At 39.4% G+C, this 21,860-nt stretch overlaps 1 protein-coding gene across 9 annotated transcripts in view; it reads right to left on the bottom strand.

Moving 5' to 3' along the window:
* Positions 1-21,860, bottom strand: part of atp2b2 (ATPase plasma membrane Ca2+ transporting 2) — a 134,268-nt gene that overhangs the window by 54,728 nt on the left and 57,680 nt on the right. For all 9 annotated transcript variants that reach the window (XM_052568932.1, XM_052568930.1, XM_052568923.1 and 6 more), the window contains exon 2: positions 9,586-10,134. In XM_052568932.1, coding sequence (XP_052424892.1) covers positions 9,586-9,784 — 199 coding nt within the window. In that variant the 5' untranslated portion in view covers positions 9,785-10,134. The remainder of the gene's footprint in view (positions 1-9,585; positions 10,135-21,860) is intronic.

Raw genomic sequence — 21,860 nt, 5'->3', positions numbered from 1 at the left:
CTTGGGCCAGGCTTCAGGCCAATTTTTCACGTCATAGTTCAGATGCGGGCTGTGGGCCTCAGGCCTTTTTTAGGATTCTCCTTTTCATATTTTTGGCATACATCAATTAGTGATGAAAAATTGCCGTGCTGGTGGAAACAACACGAGGGCGTGCGGCTGTGACGGTGAAGAGAAGCTCGACGGTGTTTATTGTCCCGCAGCGCAGCTGAATAGTTCTGTGTTCAAATGCACGCAATAGGCTTAAGCTTGCCGGAAAACATCGGCAAAAGTAATTACCATAAATGTGTCAGGGGGGAAACAGGAAGGAGATATTTGAATTATTTACTAATAAACAGTGTTTTTTTGTGCCTGTGTACCAAGGATAAAGTTGACGATCCTGACTCGCCACCTCTTCATTAAACGTGCCTTTAGAGAGAAGTGCATCTTTATGGAAATATTTATTTTACTCAATAAAATTTAAGTTATTTTTTTTTTTTTTTTTTTTTTTTTTTTTTTTTTACTTAACTTAGCATTCATAATGGTCTCAAATCTTAAAAGTATATGAAAAAACCTTACAAGTAAATATACTGTAAAAATTTTAATGACACAAAAGTGTACTTAAAGATAGACATTTTTTTAGTGCTTTTTAGACAACAGGAGTAATTATGAAGTTACATATATCATTTCTTTTAAATCCAATTAAAGTGGGTCAACTAATTGCATTTACTTGTCAATTTAACTGTCGATTAAGTGTCTGAAAACAGTAGGTTCAGTTCGCTCGAGTATATTGTAATAAGTACTCTATTTTAAAGTAAAGTGTACTTGTTTTCACAAGGGAGGGGGAGAAGTTTACTAAAAGCACATCTGACTTCAGTGCATTAGACGGGAAAGAAGCGCACAAGTCCTACTTCTCACTTCTATATTTACTGTATGCTTGTATCCGAAACAACAGGCGAATGAATGCTGGCAGAGTTTGACCATGACCTATGACCATTTCATTGCCTCTAAACCTAAAGAAGGTGCATTTTAAAGCACACTGTATACTTAAAGGGAATCAGCATTAAGATAAAGAGCGAACGAGGGAGTGAAGGATGAAGGAGTGAAGCTGACCCCATTACTCACTGAACAAGTGTGAATCGACGTGCTCTGGGGACTCATGAGACCACTGAATATCATTTTAATTAGGGTGTAAAACCAGGACACATACACACTCGTCGTGCAGCGCCGTATATTTGGGATAAATATAGACGGAGAGCAGGGAATAAGTGTGCTTTAAAATGAGGAAAGATTGATTTCTGCACTTTGTGTGAACGTTCGCTGGATCTTCTCTCTGCTATTTATACTGCAGCAGCTCAAACTGCGCTGGAATCCTTTTTCACTGGAGATATTTGCATATGCTTATGCACTTGATATGATATTCAAAAATTACCCTTTTAAAAGAGAGAGGGAGCGAGAGGACCTACACTATTGCATATTTGAATGCCTAGCTTTTCCAGTGTGGATAAAAATAGATCACCATGGAAACCCTACACATAAAGCACTGTGGGTATTGACTGGGCACTGCAGCACATGCAGATGATAATACACCAGAACACCTGCACTGATGCCCATCTGTGCGTCACTGCGCTCGTCAGTGCTCAGCCAATACAATCACTGTATGTCAATCAAAAGGAAGCTTGTAGGTGCTCCGCTGTACAGAAAAGTGTATCCGAAATGAATACATGAAGCTGTACAGACTCATGTACAGAGCTGCATCCCACACTGGATTCCCATGTCCTTAGTGACAAAACTGATTCTGACATCAATTCAGTAGATTAGTAGTCAGTTATGCTTTATTTTAGTGTTCTTCTCACAGTGTAATTATACATTTAAGTACTGAGTAATATTAATTACCTACATGTACATACTACAGTATATGGTTAGGATTGGGCTTGCATGTAATCATGCATAAATAATTGTTCTTATAATAGTAAGTACATGTAACGTGTGTAACAAGGGCATCTTCAAATGAAGTGTTCCTCTAGTGTCCCATTGTAAGAACTGTGCTTGTATACAGAAGAAGTTCACTGACTGGCCACAAACTGAGAAGAAACGAACTGGCCATCGCTGGTCATTGTTTTATAGTCCCACTCACATGTGCTGATAAATAAATACTTCTACTTCGACTCTAGCTTAACAAATCACACACACACACACACACTTGTTATTTCCTGGGGGTTCAGAGATGCTTGCAGTGTTTTGTCCAGAACTAGTTTGTATGGCATTTTGCTGAACTGTTGGAGGTGAGTAATAGCCTATAGTTTACCGCTGAGTCACATTCTGTGACAACTTACTAATAAAACAATAGACTAGACAAGTAGCCTTAAAGAACAACTACTCTGGCAGCACAATACAACTGTGTGGACTTCAGTGGGTGTGTGTTGGTTATTTTCCCGCCAGGTCGAGGATCTTTCTTAAAATGCTCTAAACAGAAATATATCCTGGCCTTAAGGCTTCAGGCATCACCCACTGCAGCTCTCTCCTAAACAACTAATAGTTACTTGCTAAATGAATTTTCTGGCTCAACACTCTTTAAATGTGCATGAACTGATGACTGAGCTTTATCAAGCATGACCAATATTGTTTCTCAGCCGGGCAGTCTTTTCTGTTTTAATTGATTTGGGACTCAAATACCCCTCATCACTGGCTGAACATGTCTGTTGAGTGTTTGCTTTTACACCTTCTGGCTACACGCTCAGAATACTGTTACATTACAGCAACTGAAAGAATAATGTCCGGTAAACTGCCAGTACCTTTCTGTTTTCGATTAATGTTTCTTTTTTCTTGTATAATTCATTTAGGTTATAGAATAGGTGATTCACGCGCAGTAATATTTCATACGCACTAGCGTTATGCCTCTGTCCCTATTGGATGTTGCTTTGGTGGTATCAAGGTGACTTACACGCGAGAAGGGTTTGAGCTGACACGCTGATTTACAGAAGTACATAAATTTAGCTCGCCTGTGGAGGTGGACGGAGAGATTTCAGCGTGGGACTTGGTTATGAATCTCCAACATCTGTCATGATGCCGTGGTTAACATGGATGCTTACTGTTTGAGGGCAACTTAATTAGACATTGTGCTGTGCAGTGGTGTTTTTGACAAGGGCTTTTCCTGTTCAGACCGGAGGCCTGTGGATGTAAGGAGATGTCTGCTCTTTATATGCTGAAGAACAGGCTTAGGGATCTTAAAAACCCACGCTCACATGCTTCCTGTGTGTGTGTGTGTGTGTGTGTGGTGTGTGTGTGTGTGTGTGTGTGTGTGTGTGTGTGTGTGTGTGTGTGTGTGTGTGTGTGTGTGTGTGTGTGTGTGACCATCCTCTCTCTCTGTCTCTCAGCTGGGATGTCAGTGTCAGGTTTCTGATGCCGGGCTCAGATGAATCTCCAACACAAAGCTTCTCATTAGCATGCACAGGATCCCCCAAACTCTATAGGAAAGCACTTTCCAAAACTTTCCCTGCACACAAATAAACATACTAAATCTATTTCATGCTAAGTATGCTACAAACACATTTACATATTTATGTACTTAATAAAAATACTTGTAGTGTGCTAAACTGTTAATAAAGTCTGCTAAACTGGAACAATTCATTTTGTGCTTAAAGCACTTTAACTGTGTGGAAGTACTGCTGAAGTCCAGTTGTGCCTCTGTTTAAGGGTACACTTTAAATATCTTGCAATTAAATACCGATATCAATCAGAGATTGTACAATCCTCTTCAATAGTGACATTAAATAAAACAGTGACATTTTAGGATTAATATTAAGATATTGTGTAATGTGCATGTACAGTAGTACTCCAAATAAAGTTAAATTATTGTTATATGATATGTCAGTAAATATGTTAATAGGTTTGAACTGTATTTAATATGAAATAAATGTATTTTAATATATTACTTTAGACTGGAATGTTATTTTAATATTATAAATTCATATCTATAGTGAAGCCACTGCATTACACGCTGGAAACATAATGGATTTTTCTTTTCCTGTTTATGTTCCATTATTTGACATTAAACAACTGAATATTGCATATACATCTGAATTAGTGTAGTTTTTGAGGATACTGCGAGAGAAAGCCATTCCTTGACATACTGTATATGAAATGTGCATAAATCAACACCAAACAGCACTGACCCATTTTAGTTTCATAATGTTTCCTCAAGTGAAAATGGAGATTAAACTGGTGGGAAACAGTCTAGAATAGCGTCTGGAATAACTGCGCTTGTTTGGACATCAGCTGCACTGAACAACTAACAGTAACCGGCAAATCTAAATGAACTGTTTTCATTCAAATCAAAAAATATTATTTAGCATCACTGAATGCAAATCCAATTATTTATTCCAACAAAACAATTTTTTGTGGTTTAAATCAGGTAAAAAATGTATCTTTAAGGTAACTACTGTTGGTTAAGAACCAAATGGGAGGAAGAGACTGTGAGCAGCAATCTCATAAATATGATTTCCAGACATATATAATATAGTTTTATAAGGTCATCACAATGTATAAAGCCAAAATGATTTTCTATTTATGGTCAGTTCCAAATTATTGCTTCAATTAGAAAGTAAATTGCATTAAATTTGATGTTGACATAAAAAAAGAGTAACCTAAAGTTAAATTTTTGGTTGAAAAATGATTACTAATTAAATGAATTGATATTTACAGCACACTTGATGTTGTACAGTAAAGCTCACCAGTCTGATATTGGACTATTACACTGAGAAAAAGATGTAACAAGCACAATCACAGCAAGGTGACTCACTTTCTGCACCAGTGTCATCTGTATCTGTTCTGTTTTCTACTGAAATATCCAAAAGTCCTAAAACTGAGCTACATTTAATTGTGTTAAATACTAGGACCTGTTCAAAGAGAATATATTATATATGATATATTAGATTAAATTAAATGTATTTTGCTCTTCACAAAATGTTTTTTGTTTGAAAAAGGTTTAGATACATTTTCCTGGAAAATAAGAAAGAATTATGTATGTCTAAGAAGGGTTACATAAGTGAATATCAGATTTTTTATTTATTTGCATGTGTCAATGTGCTCACCCTGAAAACACTCCAGAACGCACTCATCTACATCTCACACTTTGCTGAAATGTGCCAGTTTCAATGTTGCGAAAGGGAACGGATGACACAGCATCAACACCACAGCATGTGAACACAGGTGCAAAGATAGATGCAGAGGTCAAGAGGGCGCGCAAAATAAAAAAGCAACACATCAGCATGCGACCTGGCTGTGGTTAACGGTGTTGGGCAGACATCAGACGTAACGGACGGGGAGGCCCAGGGTGGGATTCACTGACCCATCTTCACCAGAGTCATGAGAGCAGCCGACCGCTTCAAACACACGTGTGCTTGACCCAGAACACACCAACTGAGCCTGGAGGCTCGTGTGTCTCATTCAAGGTTCCCTCCACTATGTCACAACTTTTTAGAAATGATTATGTTCATTTAGATATTTTTACTCATCATAATTTAAGAGCTTTGTTTTGTGTGGCTGCAGAGCAAAGAGAAAAGCATCGCTGGGCACGTAAAGCAGCAGCTTTAAAGGGGTGATTCACTGCTGGCAAGAAGAGGAGAACTTGGCTGATGCATTTTTTATTTTTATTTTTTTTAGATCGGTGCTACATGACTAGAGAAAACTAAGAGAAAAAGAGATGTTTGTTAGCCTACCGAAAAATGCAGGACAACTTCAACACCCATAATGCAGTGGCATGATCTAAGTGTCCATGTACAGGGTTACAAAAATGCAATATGTATTTCACAATAAGATATGTATACAGACGACAGATTGGACATGACATGATATTTGGGTGCAGATAGCACAAAGAAAGACTACAAATGATGGTAACACTTTAGGATAGGGATCAGTTCTCACTATTATCTAGATGCTTATTAGCATGCCTATTATGATCCTGCATGACTATATTCTATATATCATCCTTAATCCTACCCAACACCTAAACATAGCAACTACCTTCAATAAGCAGTGAATTAACAGTTTATTGGGGCAAAAGCCAAATTTAATGGTTTGTTAATATCAAGAATTGGACCTTAAAATAAAGTGTGACCCAAATTATTATACAGTTTACATATAAAAATGTCAATGTCACACTTTAAGACCAAATTTAAGTCAACTCCAACCAGTTGCATCAAACAAATGAATGTGTGAACAGTACTCCTTACATGCCTGGCACACGCTGTATTTCAGAAAATGAGTTGCAACTACTGATTGACGTTACTACTTAATATTCATGAGGCAGGCTAATAAGGTTTGTCATGTGTCCCCAGCCCTTTTCAGATCGCTCTTAAGCCCCTGATCATGTTACATGCATCACACACTTTTCTGTGCCGACATCATCGACTCTAACTACCCTCCAAGGTCATCCATTCAGGAGCATCTGTCTCTCAGAAGAGGAGAAGTGTGGCCTGGTCTCTTATTTATAATCTGTCCTCTGAGGGAACTGCTTTCTCCTTTTAAGAATGGCTGCTGGAATCAGGGCAGCACTACTGTCCTTAATAGAGGAGATTGTACTCCTTCTGAGCAATTCAGTTGGGACCCTAGACTAAATAGGTTTGTGAAAGGGGAATGAGAACGCAGACCAGCGGACTAGATTAGCGTGCCGATCAAGGGCATGGGATGAGGGCACAGCCTAGCCAAGGTGGGACAGTGTTTGAGTAGCCAACAGTTGTTGTCACTGCTCCAGAACCGGGTCCTTCAGCACAATGTCGAAGCGTCACCAGGGATCGGTCAGGTGAAGCGCTGGCTTCGATAAGCGGAGCTGGCCCACTGATGATCATTTTGTGACGGTCATGTTGTGTTTGCAGCTTTGCTCTGGGATGTTTTGCCAACTCGCTCTGACCTTCAGTGCCTCTTACCCGCATCGGATTGCATGGAGTGTCTCACTCCCAATATTCACAGCCCTTCTGTTTCTTTTAATCGCTTAAAAAATTGGCTATTAGCAGCATTTGGCATTTTCTCCTCAGCAGCAGAAGCATTCACGTTCAATGCCAAGGTTAAAAGTTTCACATCTGTGGCTTTTACACACCTATGCTGTACTGGGCCAGGCTCAGGAGATATTTTACCTCTCACTTCATATGAATTAGTCAGGAGACACATCAAGATGTGTGAAATGTGACCGGAGAGATTAGAGAGATTAGAGAGTAAATGTTGGTTACTTTAAACAGGCTAATTCGGGCAAGTATGTGCACTGCGTCAAAGTGAGATGGGCCATCAGACTGAAATAGAAATGAGAACAGAGGACGGCATGGAGGAGGACAGTCACGGTGAGCAAACAGACACTTCTGGCAATCTTGCAGCTCAGGCCATTAGCATACAATAGCTACGTGGCATTGTCATGCCCTAGCCCACCTATACGGCACGTGGTTGCAGTGAAGACAGAAGTGTCTTTCCCGCTGTCTGAACGCTGTCTGAACTTAGTCATTCATTCCTGCTTTACATTGTACTGTGTAAAAATAGCAACCCTTCCCAAGTCCTTTCCCCAGTTCTGATTACTCCTCGTTACCTATACCTCGCCCTGATGGCCTGTGGTTGCTAGCAGCAGCATTATCTGAATTGAGCGGACTTAAAGGAGATGCTTTCTCTTTTTTTGGGAGGTCGCCAGGCTCCTCCATATCTCGCTCGGCTCCCATCTGCCAGGAACTCTCTCTGTGAGAGCGGCCAACACCCACAACTTCGGGAAAATGAGGTGCTTTAGCAGCTAGATACTACCCACGTAATGTACCGTAGCATCCAGGGGGATCCAGGGAGAACCGTACTGTCCTTACAGAGCGTTTTCTTTACTGAGCAAAGATGAACTGACCATCAGCCCTGGTTTATCACTGCTTGTATGAGTAAGGTAAGCATATATTAAAAACATAAGTATTGACTGAAGTACTTGAAGGAATCGAAGAGGGATAAAGTTACACATTAGTGTCTAGAGCGTGTTCACTGTTTGGATGCCTCCCGCCCTGCGGAATCCAGGTGCAACTGGCTGCTGTTACATGGATCCCAGTTGGTCAAATCTGGACATAATTTGGTACAAAGTGGTCCAGAAGAATGACCAGCCGAAGGGGCCGATGTCAACCTTGTTGGAACTGACAGATCAGTTGGTGGTGACTTGGATAACTTGGTCTCTCTTTCTTATTCATTGAACAATTTGAATAGGTTTTTTAGGTGATACATAGGTCGTTTTTACTTTTTGTTTTTCATTTAGTGTTGGAAATCATAAAACAGACATACTATTAAGGGCAAAACCTTGCCTTTGGCTCAGATTTGAGGGGAGCAGTATTGGGGGTGACGCATTACAAGTAATGCAGGTTACGTAATCAGATTACTTTTTTCAAGTAACTATTAAAGTACAGTAACACATAACTTTTAAATGAACAAGAACATATCAGGGTTTTCTGTTATTAAGAAATAAATAAGCAAGCCCATCCCAGGTGACAAAAAAAGTAATGCAAAACGTATTGTAATGCATTACTTTCCATAAAAAGTAACTAAGTAGATAATGCATTACTATTACAAGTAACTGGAGGGGGTATGTCTGTGAGTGGTTTAAGCTGCTGAACATTTCTTTCTGAAGCATCTTTCATATGATAGTGTTTCATAGGTTGACTCAAAATGGACTGAACAAGTTAAAAATGGGAGAAAGAATCTCAGGAAGTGGTGTATGATAGTGCTAAATGGTCATTGTTGGGTAGTGGTGACTGTGTCCTGAGAGAGAAGGCATAACTGCTAAGCTTATTAACGAGACTAGATGTGACCATTTGTCTTCATTATCATGTCACACTTGGGGTGTCAGCACAAGTCACTCCAGCAGAGCAGATCAACAGCCTGCTCCTAAACATGTTCCTAACACATAGTTTGCAGAGAAGGCTAGATTATGCTGTCCTCCAGGCTGACAGATATATCAATCTAGGGCTCTAGCGTTGTTGTGGGGAACACATCTACAGAAGGACAGTCTTCACAATATGGTGGAACACGGGAAGAACATGACATTTATAGCAAGCTATCTACTCCTACACATATATCACACACAGCTACATGTCAAACCAAGCTAACGCGTTCGATAGGAGAATATCGAATGGTGCATGCGTTGGATAGCACAGACGCATCACTGTCAGGTCATAACAAATCATGCAACAATGAAGATGCCAATCATTTTACACACGGACGCAAGCAAGCGCCTTTCTGCTCTAAAGGTGGCTGATTTTTTTTTAATGCGAGAAAATGCGCAAAAATGCATCCTGTAGTCATTGCATCTGTTATTAAAACCCTATGGAGAAGCATGCATGGCTTCTTCTACCCAGCAACACTATCATTGTACAAAGTAGCAAATTTAGTTTGACCCCTGTGCTGTTGCCTGGGAGACACATCCTAGTTAATGACTCTGCAAGACAGCCAACCAGCATCAGCATCAGGTCTGAGGGGGAAGAACCTGTCTGAGAGAGCTCACAGCATACAGGAATGGAAATGATTAGCATTTGAAAGAGTGTCACCGCTCGGGAGCGAGTTCATGTGGGATGATTGTGAAGGTGGCATGAGAGAGCGCACACTCACCTTCTGTCGGCGAGGTTTTCAGCCTCTGGCACAGTCCCTCGGTACCTCCGTAGTCCTCCTGAATTCTGACCACCGCCTCCGTTCCTCTGAGCTCCATGAGGGAGCGCAGCTCCATGAGCGAGCATCCAAATCCCCCTTCATGGTTGCTGTCATTTCTTTGGTTCTTGGTGTAAAAATCGCTATTTGTCATGTCACCCATGGTGACTGAGTATTGCTTGGTAGCTTTTCTTTAAAGCGGATGGGAAAAATAGAGAAAATGCCACACGGGGCAGAGAAGGAGTCCCTGGTGCAGCTGGAGAACAGGTGTCTAAAAAAAACGAGAGTAACGCAAGAGAGAACAGGAGGTGAGAGAGGAAAAGATCCTGTCCGCGGTCCGCAGTTGACGAGAGCTCCTCTGCGTTACGCGACAGCCATCCGTGAGATCCCGGCTGAGGTCCTGAGCACGTCTGCGCTCACCACGGCTGCAGACCGACGGCTCTCCGTTTGTGGTTTCCCATTCTACCTGCTTCCCGACGGATGCTGTCTACATGGTGATCCGCTCCATTACTCCTTCAGAGACAGAGAGAGAAACAGAGAGAGAGGAGGACAGAAGGGGAGGGAGGGTGAGAGAGAGAGAGAGAGAGAGAGAGAGAGAGATAAGCGTGAGTGTTTCTCAGAGGTGCAAGCCGCACAAAAGTGAGAGAGGTACTAGGAAAGCAAGGCGCACAGCACTGTGTCATCAATGCATCTGCGTTTGGTTTGCACACAGAGGGGTTGTCCACCTATTCCTGTGATTTTCTTCATCACATGCATAGCTGTGGCCTGCTGCGCTTTGATCGCTCTCTGACTAAATACAGAGCCGTGTAACTATTGGAGGGACATGTGAGCGTCTACACTGCTTGTGTGATCTGAACGAGACTGCGGAGCGCATCATACGGCTTGACGCTATCAAGAAATGCGGGCAATGCATCCCACACTGCAGCAAGGTTAGCTGGAGGGGAGCTAGCAATGGTACAGACTTATATAATGCATCCACGCTAATGCATTTGTGCTACATTTGAACACCAGCTAACTAATGCTGCTACATCCTGTAGGGCAAATCTCACATTTATCACTTTCTGAAATCACACGAAGCCACAAATAGTTGTTAAATGCAATGGAAACTGCAGCATTTATAAGCATAGTCGGAGAGTAGTGATCTAAGGGCAATGACGCTACTTGCTACATTTTTAAGCAGTGTAACAGTACCTCAATGGTTTTAAACATAGTGTCACTGTTCCAGTAACAAGCTACCGTTTCCAACTTAAAAACACTTTTGAATCATGATGCATGATGTTGACAGCTTTACCACAGAGCGAGCTGAGTCTTTATGATCATATGTGCTCTTTTAAATACAAGATTTTAGCCCCACTGTCCTTTTTTCATGAGTCAAAATGAAGTTCAGTTTTAATATCATCCCATGTTTAATTAATGCTGTAACTGCCCAATTAAAAAGCATCATCTGGTATATGAAGTTAGATGCATATACTATAACAGCTCTTTAAAAGCTTAATTTGTAATGTAATTTTCTTAGTTTTGTTAATCTTGTACTACTTAAAAAGTTCTTAAAAAAAAGTTTCTTTATGTGCAATTTTGGACTATCTATTAAATATAGTTTATTCAGTTCATTTTAAAGTAGCTTCCCAACACAGTAGCTATATACCAACACAACTTAAACCAACCTGACCCATCCATAGTTCATCAGAAGACACACGATTATTGACTGAATCTATCTGGAAGACTAAACAGCAAGGACAGAAGATCAGTACCATTTTAAAAGAGAAACATTAGCATTTTTCTCAGAGAATGTCTTTGTCAGGAGCAAATGAACATGTAACTGTGTGTCAGAACACTCTTGTATTTCCAGACTTCAACTTGATGTGTTTAAGAGTGAGCCTTAGTGAAAGATACATATAGGCTACTAAAAATGTATTGGAAATACATTTATTTAATGCTAAGTATACTACAAATACATTTACATATGTACACTACCAATCCAAAGTCTTTAAACAATAAGAATTAAATAGTAATTAATAGAAATTATAGAACTTAATACTGTTATTTAGCAAGGATGCTTTAAATGTATGTAATTTACTTGTCTGTTTTCAACATAATAATAATGATGATTTTGAGCAGCAAATCAGAATTTTACAATAATTCCTGATGGATCATGTGACTGGAGGAATGATGCTAAAAATTCAGCTCTGAAATGACAGGAATAAATTACATTTCAAAATATATTCAAATAGAAAACAGTAATGAAAAATAATAAAAAATATTTCAAAATCGTATTGTTTTTGCTGTACTTTGGATCAAATAAAATGAGTAGAAAAGACTTCTTTAAAAAACATAAAAAATATTATCCGTTCAAAAACGTTTGACTGGTTGTGTACTTAATAAAAATACCCTGCAGTTGTTCTTTTGGTTTACTAAACTGGTAAACTTCAAGTCTGCTCAATTGGAACAACTCATTTTGTGCTTAATGCACCATAATTGTGCAGAATTATACTTTAGGTACACTTTAAATATCTCGCATTTAATGACCAATATTATTCAAAGATCATTCAATCCTCATCAATAGTGATATAAAAAAAAACATATTAGGCTAAATAATAAGACATGTACATTGTGCACAATTAGTACTCATTTTTATATCAGTAAGTCTTGAGTGTAAATGTGTCAATAGACTTGAATTACACATTTAGTATGAAACAAATGTATTTTAGGTATATCACTATAGGGAATGGCTCATCGTATGAGTCCTGGCACAGCTCCTCTATGATTACTGTAGTGAAGCTCTCTGGCATGATTTGGCCAAGCAGGGCATGTTTGGGATGGGTCTGCTTTCCATTGGCCTTCAGCACTAATCAATCTCTACTGTTCCCAACACCAGCTCCAGCAGCTGTGCCAATGAAGGCCAGCGTACTGTCTCTCCAGAAGGTACTACAGGTGATAATACAGATCCTCTCACATCATCACTGTGAAACAACACTGTGCATAATCTGAACAGACAGCGCTACAACTCCATGCACAATATTTCAACAATGCTCTCAGGATGCTATCGCTGTAAACGAGGTGACAAACCATCCCAGAGTCTAATTATCTTATGATTTATGAGAGCAAAGAATAAGACTGACAAAGACAAATGATGCGTTCAGAACATAAACAAGGCACACAACAAGTTGACCTTGAGGAAGTCCTCTAAACATATGCAAGAAATTTCAAAGCAACGTGAGGATACAGTACAGGAGGATTCTCTACTGTGACAATCTGTGACTGAACATAAACCTGTACAGCTGTCTAAATACATATCTGAGCTCACACAGAAAAGTGCCTTGATTAGCAGTTATTCAAACCACCATCTGGTTCTAGTTCATGACATCCCCCAAAGCCCATGCATCGTCCAAAAGCCCACAGGAATGTGTGTGTTTGTGTCCTATCGTTTCTAATAACACCCTTTCCAGCAGAATCCTTCCAAACGCAGACTTCGTCAGGATCGATAGCATTGAACTGTGCACAGATGAAGATGTGGCTGTGAGAGATAGACGCTTGATCACATCTCAAAACATGAACCATATAACCCACTGTACTTCTGTCCTTCAAAGCCTTCCTTTCAGAAAGTAAATATGGTGCTATCCCGTTCCATGGAGCACTCTGTGCTTTCGGTTCCTCTCTTTGATCAGTATTTCTTCTCAGTAGCTGCTCTTTCCCAAGCCATCCTCAAACGAGTAATATAATAGTTGACATGCTAGAGCAATCCGAGGGAGTGCGGGCATTTTCATTATTAATGTAGACCTGTAATTATTTAATGAGACACATTTAATTGTAAATGAACATGAAGATGTAAAGTAATTGTTAGTTTAACCACTCCTCTACATGTGAAATCAGTCAGTATGGGACACAATGTGATGTCTGAGCACTTTGCAGCATTAGACACTGCATTTATCAGTAATGTGACTGCAGTTTTCCACTGAGTAGTGGTTTACCATTACAAAATGCTAATTTTGTCACATTTACTGCTCACAGTTTTACAGCCGAGCAAAGTGAGTCAATATCAAGCACTTGTGCCTAAAATCTTCATGGTCAGCTGGTTCGTTCAGGTATTTCAATTATAGAAAAATATTTTTCACATTATTTTTGTATTGGTGTGCGTGTGTGTGCATGTGTGTGTTTGTGCATGCGTGTGTTTGTGCTCAAAAACAGAAAAAAATATATAGATATATAGATAGATAGATAGATAGATAGATAGATAGATAGATAGATAGATAGATAGATAGATAGATAGATAGATAGATAGATAGACATGCAGCTTGTAACTGTGCAGTATGAACTGCTCCAGAAAGCATGATCGTTCCCTGCTGATCTGCAGGAGTGAGGCGGTGAGGACGCACCCTGCACCGTGTGAATGAGGAGAGACGGTAATGATGACGGTAATGACGAGTGGAGAGAACCAGACAGAGCACAGAGATCTCTTCAACACTGCACTGTCAACATACCACAACCAGAACATTCTGCTCCTTTCATTCCTGCCTGAACACTGCGAGTATTTCAGCCCAAACTCAATTAAGATTTGGAGAATCGTACTGACCAATGCTTGTCATGCAGGTACAAATAATATAGGAATATACAGATTCTAGACATACTGCATGAGTCATAAAAATAACTTCAACACTTCAGCACTGTAACTGTCTATAACACAGGCTCACTAGAAAAATATGCAAACATTTCTGCAAAACTCCCAAAACTAACTTATACATGCAACTCACTGCAGAAATGAACAACAGTTGGAGAAATATTTGTATTTTATTTTTTTCATTTAAAAAACAGGGCAGATTATCGATTAATAAAGACTTATTTTCATGTGGTTCCCTACACAATACCATTTCATGAGCTCAGAACATGGCATTTTGAAGAAACGTCAACATACACACTTTTTTATGGCGAGCCACGGTTGTGTAATCACATTAAATTAGAAAAGCGCATCTTAACCATTTCTTCTTTTATGTCGAACAGTTAGAGTAACAATAGAGTAATTGATGGCAGAATTGTAATTTTTGGCTGAGCGATTTCTTTAGCTGTACAAAGAGCTCACTACCAGATTCTCTCAGACGCACTTTATATATTTCCTTAAACACAATCCAAGCTTTTCTTTGTCTGAGTGGCAAGCTCTAATTGTGTTGTGATCTTGTGAATGTGAAGATCTCCCTACAGACGGGGCCATTTTTGAAACAAATAGCTGTGGATGAAAGGGTGCCACTGGAAGTCATTTTGGTGTAAAGGGTAAAGAGATTGCGAGCCACGCTGCCTTTCTTCCCAAGAGTCCTCCTTTGTCGGTGGTGAGAGAGGGTCTTTTGAAGATTGTCGCTGCGGATCACTCCGGGGTTGTCAGGTCTTTACGGAGAGTGCTGGATATTACACGCCATGTCTCTCACATGTCCGCACACATACCACGACTTGAGCAGTCGCCAAGACCTTAATGCACCCTGTCTCTCAACGCCGGCGCTGGTGAAAGAGCTGCCCAAACATCTGAAGGTGTACACGTACAATCACATGCTAGAGAATGTGGTGCTTCTGACCCTAACCCTAACTGAAATCACCAGCTTACAACGCCTAGTTTTACCTCATCTGCATATCATTTCTGTGCATATTCCCATCCACGTGACAGCACATTTAACGCCGTTACAGGTACAAGACATTTAGGAAATATAAGATATGGACTATAAATGCTATTTGTGCTAATTGCTAAAAATGATCCAGTATCTTTATGTTTTAGCATAAGGTGTCCATAAGGTTTGTACATAATTACGGCAAGTTTATTTTTTATTAAAAAAGTGTCACATGATCTTCAGAAATCATGAAAATATGATGATTTACTGCTCAAGAAACATTTCTGATTATTATCAGTGTTGAACACAGTTGAGCTGCTCAATACTTTTGTGGAAACTGTGATGTTCTTTTTTTATTATTAAAATAAAGCTATATAGAAAAAGAAACCTTTGTAACATTCTCAACGTCTTTACTGTCACTTTTGTTTAATTTAATGTGTCCTTGCCAATAAATCAATACAATTGTATATACCCCATGCTTTTAAACAGTAGTGTAATAATAAATAAAAATACAGTTGTTTATAATTATTAATTTCTACACATACTACTGATTTTTCCTATTAAAGCTTTCCCAAACACAAATTTACATTGAACAACAACAGCTAAATTTACAAACAACATTAATCAAGACTATGTAATAATTAAGTTTTTTCTGTTTTAAATAATGGACTTGTTCATGACTACAGATGAAGATAATGTGACAAACGTCATTGGCCCCAGGTTTCTTCCCCGTATTTAATCTCAGTGTCTTTCTTTTATGAGCAGGGCTTTTCTTCTTGAGGATTATTAAATGACTTTTAAAGAGCGTTAACGCTGAATGTTGTGAGTACAGTGGTGGTTTTTAATTAGAATAACCTGCAAGCACTGACACAGGATTTCAAATATTCTGTCTTGTGTAACAAACATTATTTTGAAGCTTTATTTAGAAAAGCATGGAATGAGCTGAAGAGCAGAGTCGTGGCGCGCTGCCCTTTCCTGTGATGGGTGCGATCCGTTTCAGAGAGAGCAGATGATGTCACTTCCTGCCTCCGGTCTCTGTGTAAGGGGACCTCCAGCGGCTGCGCTCAGTGAAAGCCCTCTCAGATGTCACCGCTGAGCGTCCCCAGGGCTCCGTTATCTGCTGACGGTGCATATTGATCTACCGCAGAGGATGTCACCTTTGCTTTGCAGATACGGCTGCATGGGAGGACACTCACAGTGTGGTGAGGGCAGGAAAATCAATTCAATTCGACATGCGAACAGCTCCATCTAAAACACAGCTGGCGTGGACCGATTTCTGTCAGTAAAGTAAATGGGTAGAACAGATGATCTGTTTAAAATGTATAAATGCAAGTCCTGCGCAACATCCGAATCAACTACTGCAATGCTGCAACATCTCTGATCAGAGGAACCGTCTACATCTTAAAGGGACAGTTCACTCAAAAATCCCTCTGTTACAGAAACACAGAAGAGGTTTTGAATTATCTGCCTGCTGCTATTTTCCATTCACTTATCATGCATCAAAAGGGACGGACAGCAGCATAAGAACACTGTAGCAGTAGTCCATACTGTACACATTACTTCACCAGTAGAGTTCATCAAAATATCATATAGACGGACATAAACATAGCACATTCATCACTGCTGTTTGTGTTAATGAAGTTAGTGTTGTATCTGTCAGACGTTCTCCTCCCAGTTCAGCCTTGGTTAAAGAGAAAGTGTTTTTAGACGAACTGCAAATATGTTCAAACTGTTTCCATTGGTGAGAACGGATGAGATGGGAAGCATGAGGGTGCGTCTGAGGACTGACGTCTCTACAGCAGAACAGCTTCAGAAGAGCTGACTACTCAAACCCTGCTCTCTGTAACGTGTCAGAGCACGCACGCAGATCTGAAAAACACATCAAATATTAAATATGTTGTCCTAGCTGGTCCACAGAGTTCATCTCCTCATGCTGTTTAACTCCATGAATCTGCACATTTAGCTCAGAAGCTGCACTACTAGGGATTTGTATTTACCTATGTGTATTTGCTATTGATTATTAATTGTTTAGAAATTTATATTGATTTGTGTAATTAGACCTGTAATACTTAGAATGGAATTGTTAATTCACTGTCAGAAAAAGCTTCAGGGTACTACCAGCTTATCACTGGGACAGTTCCCTCAAAAGAAACAGCTTTGTACCTTCTTTACCCCAAAGGGTGAATACTAACATCTTGGAGTAGTGTGTACCCTCAAGATAGTAATACTGTATTGTGGTAATATCATGCACCGTTTAGTGCTAAAGATGGTCAGCCGTTATGAAATAGCCGAAAACTTAAACCTTTGCTTGTGTCAAACTGAATCCCAATGGTCATACTCGTTATGTACACCTTTGATGCACTATGAATCGCTTTCAATAAAAATATCTGGCATTCTCATAAATGATAATCTTAATGTTTACTTACAAGCACAATTTTTGCAATGTAAAGGTTTCACACAACTTCTAATGGCTCAGATAACTTCATCTCACTGCAGTATGACTTCACAATAAGGACTGCTGATGCCATTAATAAAGTATTATACAACAGCTGCATGAATCATATTTCATTCAGTGAATCATGTGCTATAAATGATAAATGATGATTTATGGCAGTTTAAGAGAGATTAGCAATGCAGTTAATTTACAGACTAGCATGACAGCTACTGTACTGATACTGTGCATGTGAAAGCGTTTCTCATCCTCACGTGAAGCTGCTCTGAACCCGTATCTCACTCAGTTTCAAGGTACTCCATGAACAGGTATTTTAACCTGTTAAATCCCCCCCCCCCCCCCCATTATGGGACTCACAGCTGAAAGTGCTGTACCTAACTTATAAATGTAATGGTTTCCTACTTCAGTGTGTTACACACACAATTTTGGGTCTTTGGAAAGCAGACCCTTTGGGCTTATTATAAACCAGATTTGATAATGCTCGAAAATATTGAAAGTTATAGACACTGAAGTGCCTTGATTTTTTTTTTTACCACACTTATTTGATATAAAATACATGAAATCATTCCTGGAGCAATCTAGAAAAGTAATGGGTTGGAAGTCACATGTCTCATGAGTTCCTATTGCTCAAATGAATGATCTGTGCATACTGAACCAGACTTTCAATGTGAAAAAAAGTTTAAGAAAATTAGTTTTTAGAGACTTCTGTTGTTTAGCTGTAAAGCTGCAAGCAATTCTCGCTATGACAAAAACAACCATTTTACACCACTATTCACTGGAAAAACAAGTCTGTTACCACAAAAGCTAAAACCAGCTACTACACTCACACTACTAAACAATGTTACTTGTTAGCAGTCTCTCTATTGATCGTTGTAACGTTATCTCATGAGAATAAGTGTGTATTTTTACGTTAATTGTGGTTCTACCACACATACATTTACTTACGTTTTCATGCACATAAAAACGTACAATTCTGACGTATTTATAGCAGTAAAACGTACAAATAGGTACGTGTTAGCAGCGAAAAAAAAACGTAATATTAAAATCGTGGCTTTAATGATTTAAATCTGTTGTATTTAATTGTCATATCAATAACGTTACATGTTTTTATTGAAAGCAGCTTACTCATCTAACATTTTTGTGCATGCGGCAAACTCATTTCGGGGGATTACATAATGTTAAACGAGACTACATTTTGAAACCTTAAAATGAATACAATTTATGTAATTGTTTAACCATTTTGTAATATTTTGCTGTGCGATTTTCGTTATCCAATGACTGACAATACAACCATACAAACACAAAAGCACAGCATAAAATTACAAATCACATCCATTTAATTTGTTTGCTGTACTCCATATCTTTAGAATCCAGATGTTTGCAAGGAACATATCCGAATTCAGCCCTTTATCAATCGATCTTCATCTTAATTCTCAGCAACAGTGACCGTCACAGTCAAAGCCTACGCTCGTTATGATTCGAATTTGAAAATAGCGGCAGTGCTCCACGACTTGGTTTATGGCACTGATATCGAACTCTCATTGGTTCTCACCTAATTCGTCACAGATTGCGACATGTCGTCTTTTGAAACATTTGAAATCAGTACTGGTGCTGCGCCAGTGCGCCTTCACGGAGAGAAGACAGATACATAATTTCACAGATTAATAAATTAAATTCTGCTCTGTACCCTATAAAAACTATTACCTCCATATAGAGGACTGCGACTGGAACTCATTATCATTTGAACTACTTTTGGTACCAGTTTTGATATTTTCACAAAAAATAAATGATTAACGTTACGTTTGTTTGTCTGTTATTTGTTTATTTATAAAAGTAACGTTATGTAGTTTTAAGAAATGGTTATGGGTAGGTTTAGGGGTAGGTGTAGGATTAACGTTAGTGGCACAAAATAACGTTTTAATGTTATATTTTTATATAAAAAAAATTATTATGTTTTATTCTTTTAACATTCTGTATAAAATGGGTAGGTTTAGGTTCGGGTGGGGTATAGGGATCTTACATTTATCAAAAAAACTAATAATATATATACATAAAAATTAAAAAAAATTAATCAGATACGCATTGAAAAGCAGCTTCATGAGCAAATTTCTATGGATAACTGACTGGTCAGATAACATGTTCTATCTGTACGCATTTTAGGTTGTTTTTACGTAAATTTAGATACGTATCGAACCTGTAACTACGTCCAGATAATACGTAAACGACACTGTAAATACGTAAAGGCACATACGTATTGGACAGTTTTAATTTACGTCTAAATATGTACGTTTTGATTGTGAGATCAGGCTGATTGATCAGTGTGTACAGACAAACAGAACCGATTATTTTCATAGTATTGCACTTTCATCACTACTAAAGACTGGATTTAGAGTAAATGAGCAAATGATTTTTTTGTTGTGTGTGAATAGTTCTGCTATAGGTTTACTAAACAGTTTCATCTGCCTATTTCATTGCCATGAAACAAAATGCAATGCCCAAGTCCACCTCTGAGGCCACGATTTGGTGACGTAATGCCGCATTGGCTGTGTGGTAGTGGACTGCTGTGGGGCTAGACGACAGGACACTTGAGGGGGCGCTCTTGAGCAACCTGCTGGGACATGATGTTCACTGTAACAACACAAGATCAAGTGCAACATTTGGGACAGAGCCTATGAGATTCCAACAACTACATGCCCTTCAGGTGTCAAACCAGAGCTGAACGCATCAGCAAGAATGTAGGTTTGATTTTGAGGCTGATGATGTGAAGAACAGCATCTTGGGATGTGTTTGAGGGGAGAAGCTGCCCTGTTCAACTGCTGTTAAATCCTGAAACTATTATGTGACTGAAAATGCAGGACACACAGTGCGCAGAACTCACTGCCACTATGCCAGGATGTTGTTATGCGTTGGCTATGTGCTCTGAGGGGTTTTTAGGTGGTCTCTAAAGTACTTCATTTTCTGCATTCTGCGACACATGCAGAGTATAATAGCTTTTTATACTCTCCCAGACATCAGAGGGCAGCACTGAGTCATGTCATTCACAGGACAATCGCTCTGAAGGACAGAAAAAGAAAATAGAGAATCTGCCATTTAATGCACAGTTAGAACAACAATGAAGCGATAGATATACTGTGTGTTTTTCTTCTATTTAGTTTTGTATTGCACTCTTCAACTAATGTACAGTACAGCGCAACTGTGCATATTGCCAGTCACCTTGCGCAAGCGCTGATGTACGTGCAAAGCAGATGCTCGAACTTCAGGCTCAAGTATTTTCAATCTGTTTAGCTTGAAAGTCTCTGAGATGTTCTGGTTTCTAGGGTCCCTACTTCAGGATGACATGCTGAAGTTTGAAATTATGAACCTTAAAAATTAAAAAGCTACATTATTGTATGTCTGCTATTTCTATTTACAATTCAAACACTGTATAATGATCAGCATTGTACTGTATTTCCAGTCTTTTAGAGCTTGAATGTACCTAACTATATGAAATGCATCTAATTTTTTTTGTTTGTTTTTTTGTTTTTTACAGAATTGATGCAACAGCGATTCATGGGCCTATAATAATGAAGCATGCCTTAGCCAGGTTTATTTGTACTGAATGGTGGTAGATCACAAAGCTGCCCCCCACCCACTCAAAACCCTGCAGTGCCTCAGCTAATGATTAATACTGTACTCTGTGCACAAACACAAAGACAAGCTGTGAATAAAAGAGAAAAAGATCCCTCCAGGATAACGCAAACCATTTGACCTCATCCGCGCCGCATACACTCCGTGTGACAGACAATCCGGCACCGCGGGCTGCACTTCTGTCTGTCACAGCCCAGCTGTGGGCTCATGAGCGTCCAGCACATGTGCGCGGGGATGACGCATCAGAATGCAACATGCACTAACCTGATCCCCTACAGATACAATCATACACCCCAACACGCGTGGGTAATGAGTGAGCCTCCCGCTGCCGGGCATGATGAAGGACGAGCCACAGCAGCAGCAGAAGTCAATGTCTGCAGTAATTACAGCAGACACACATTACAGCTGAAGCGCTTGTGCATATGACACCTAATGCACGACTAAAATGCTGAGCATGCAGTTGTCCACCACTTATGAAATCAGCTTAACCTGTTCAGATATTACATTGCTGTATAAAACCTCAATATAATGTTTTCAACATGCATGTAATCTTCATAACAAGTTTGCTGTAA

The sequence above is a fragment of the Carassius gibelio genome, chromosome B11 (genome assembly GCF_023724105.1).
Source record: "Carassius gibelio isolate Cgi1373 ecotype wild population from Czech Republic chromosome B11, carGib1.2-hapl.c, whole genome shotgun sequence".
Taxonomy (NCBI): Eukaryota; Metazoa; Chordata; class Actinopteri; order Cypriniformes; family Cyprinidae; genus Carassius; species Carassius gibelio.
This window is presented reverse-complemented; position numbering and strand designations above follow the sequence as displayed.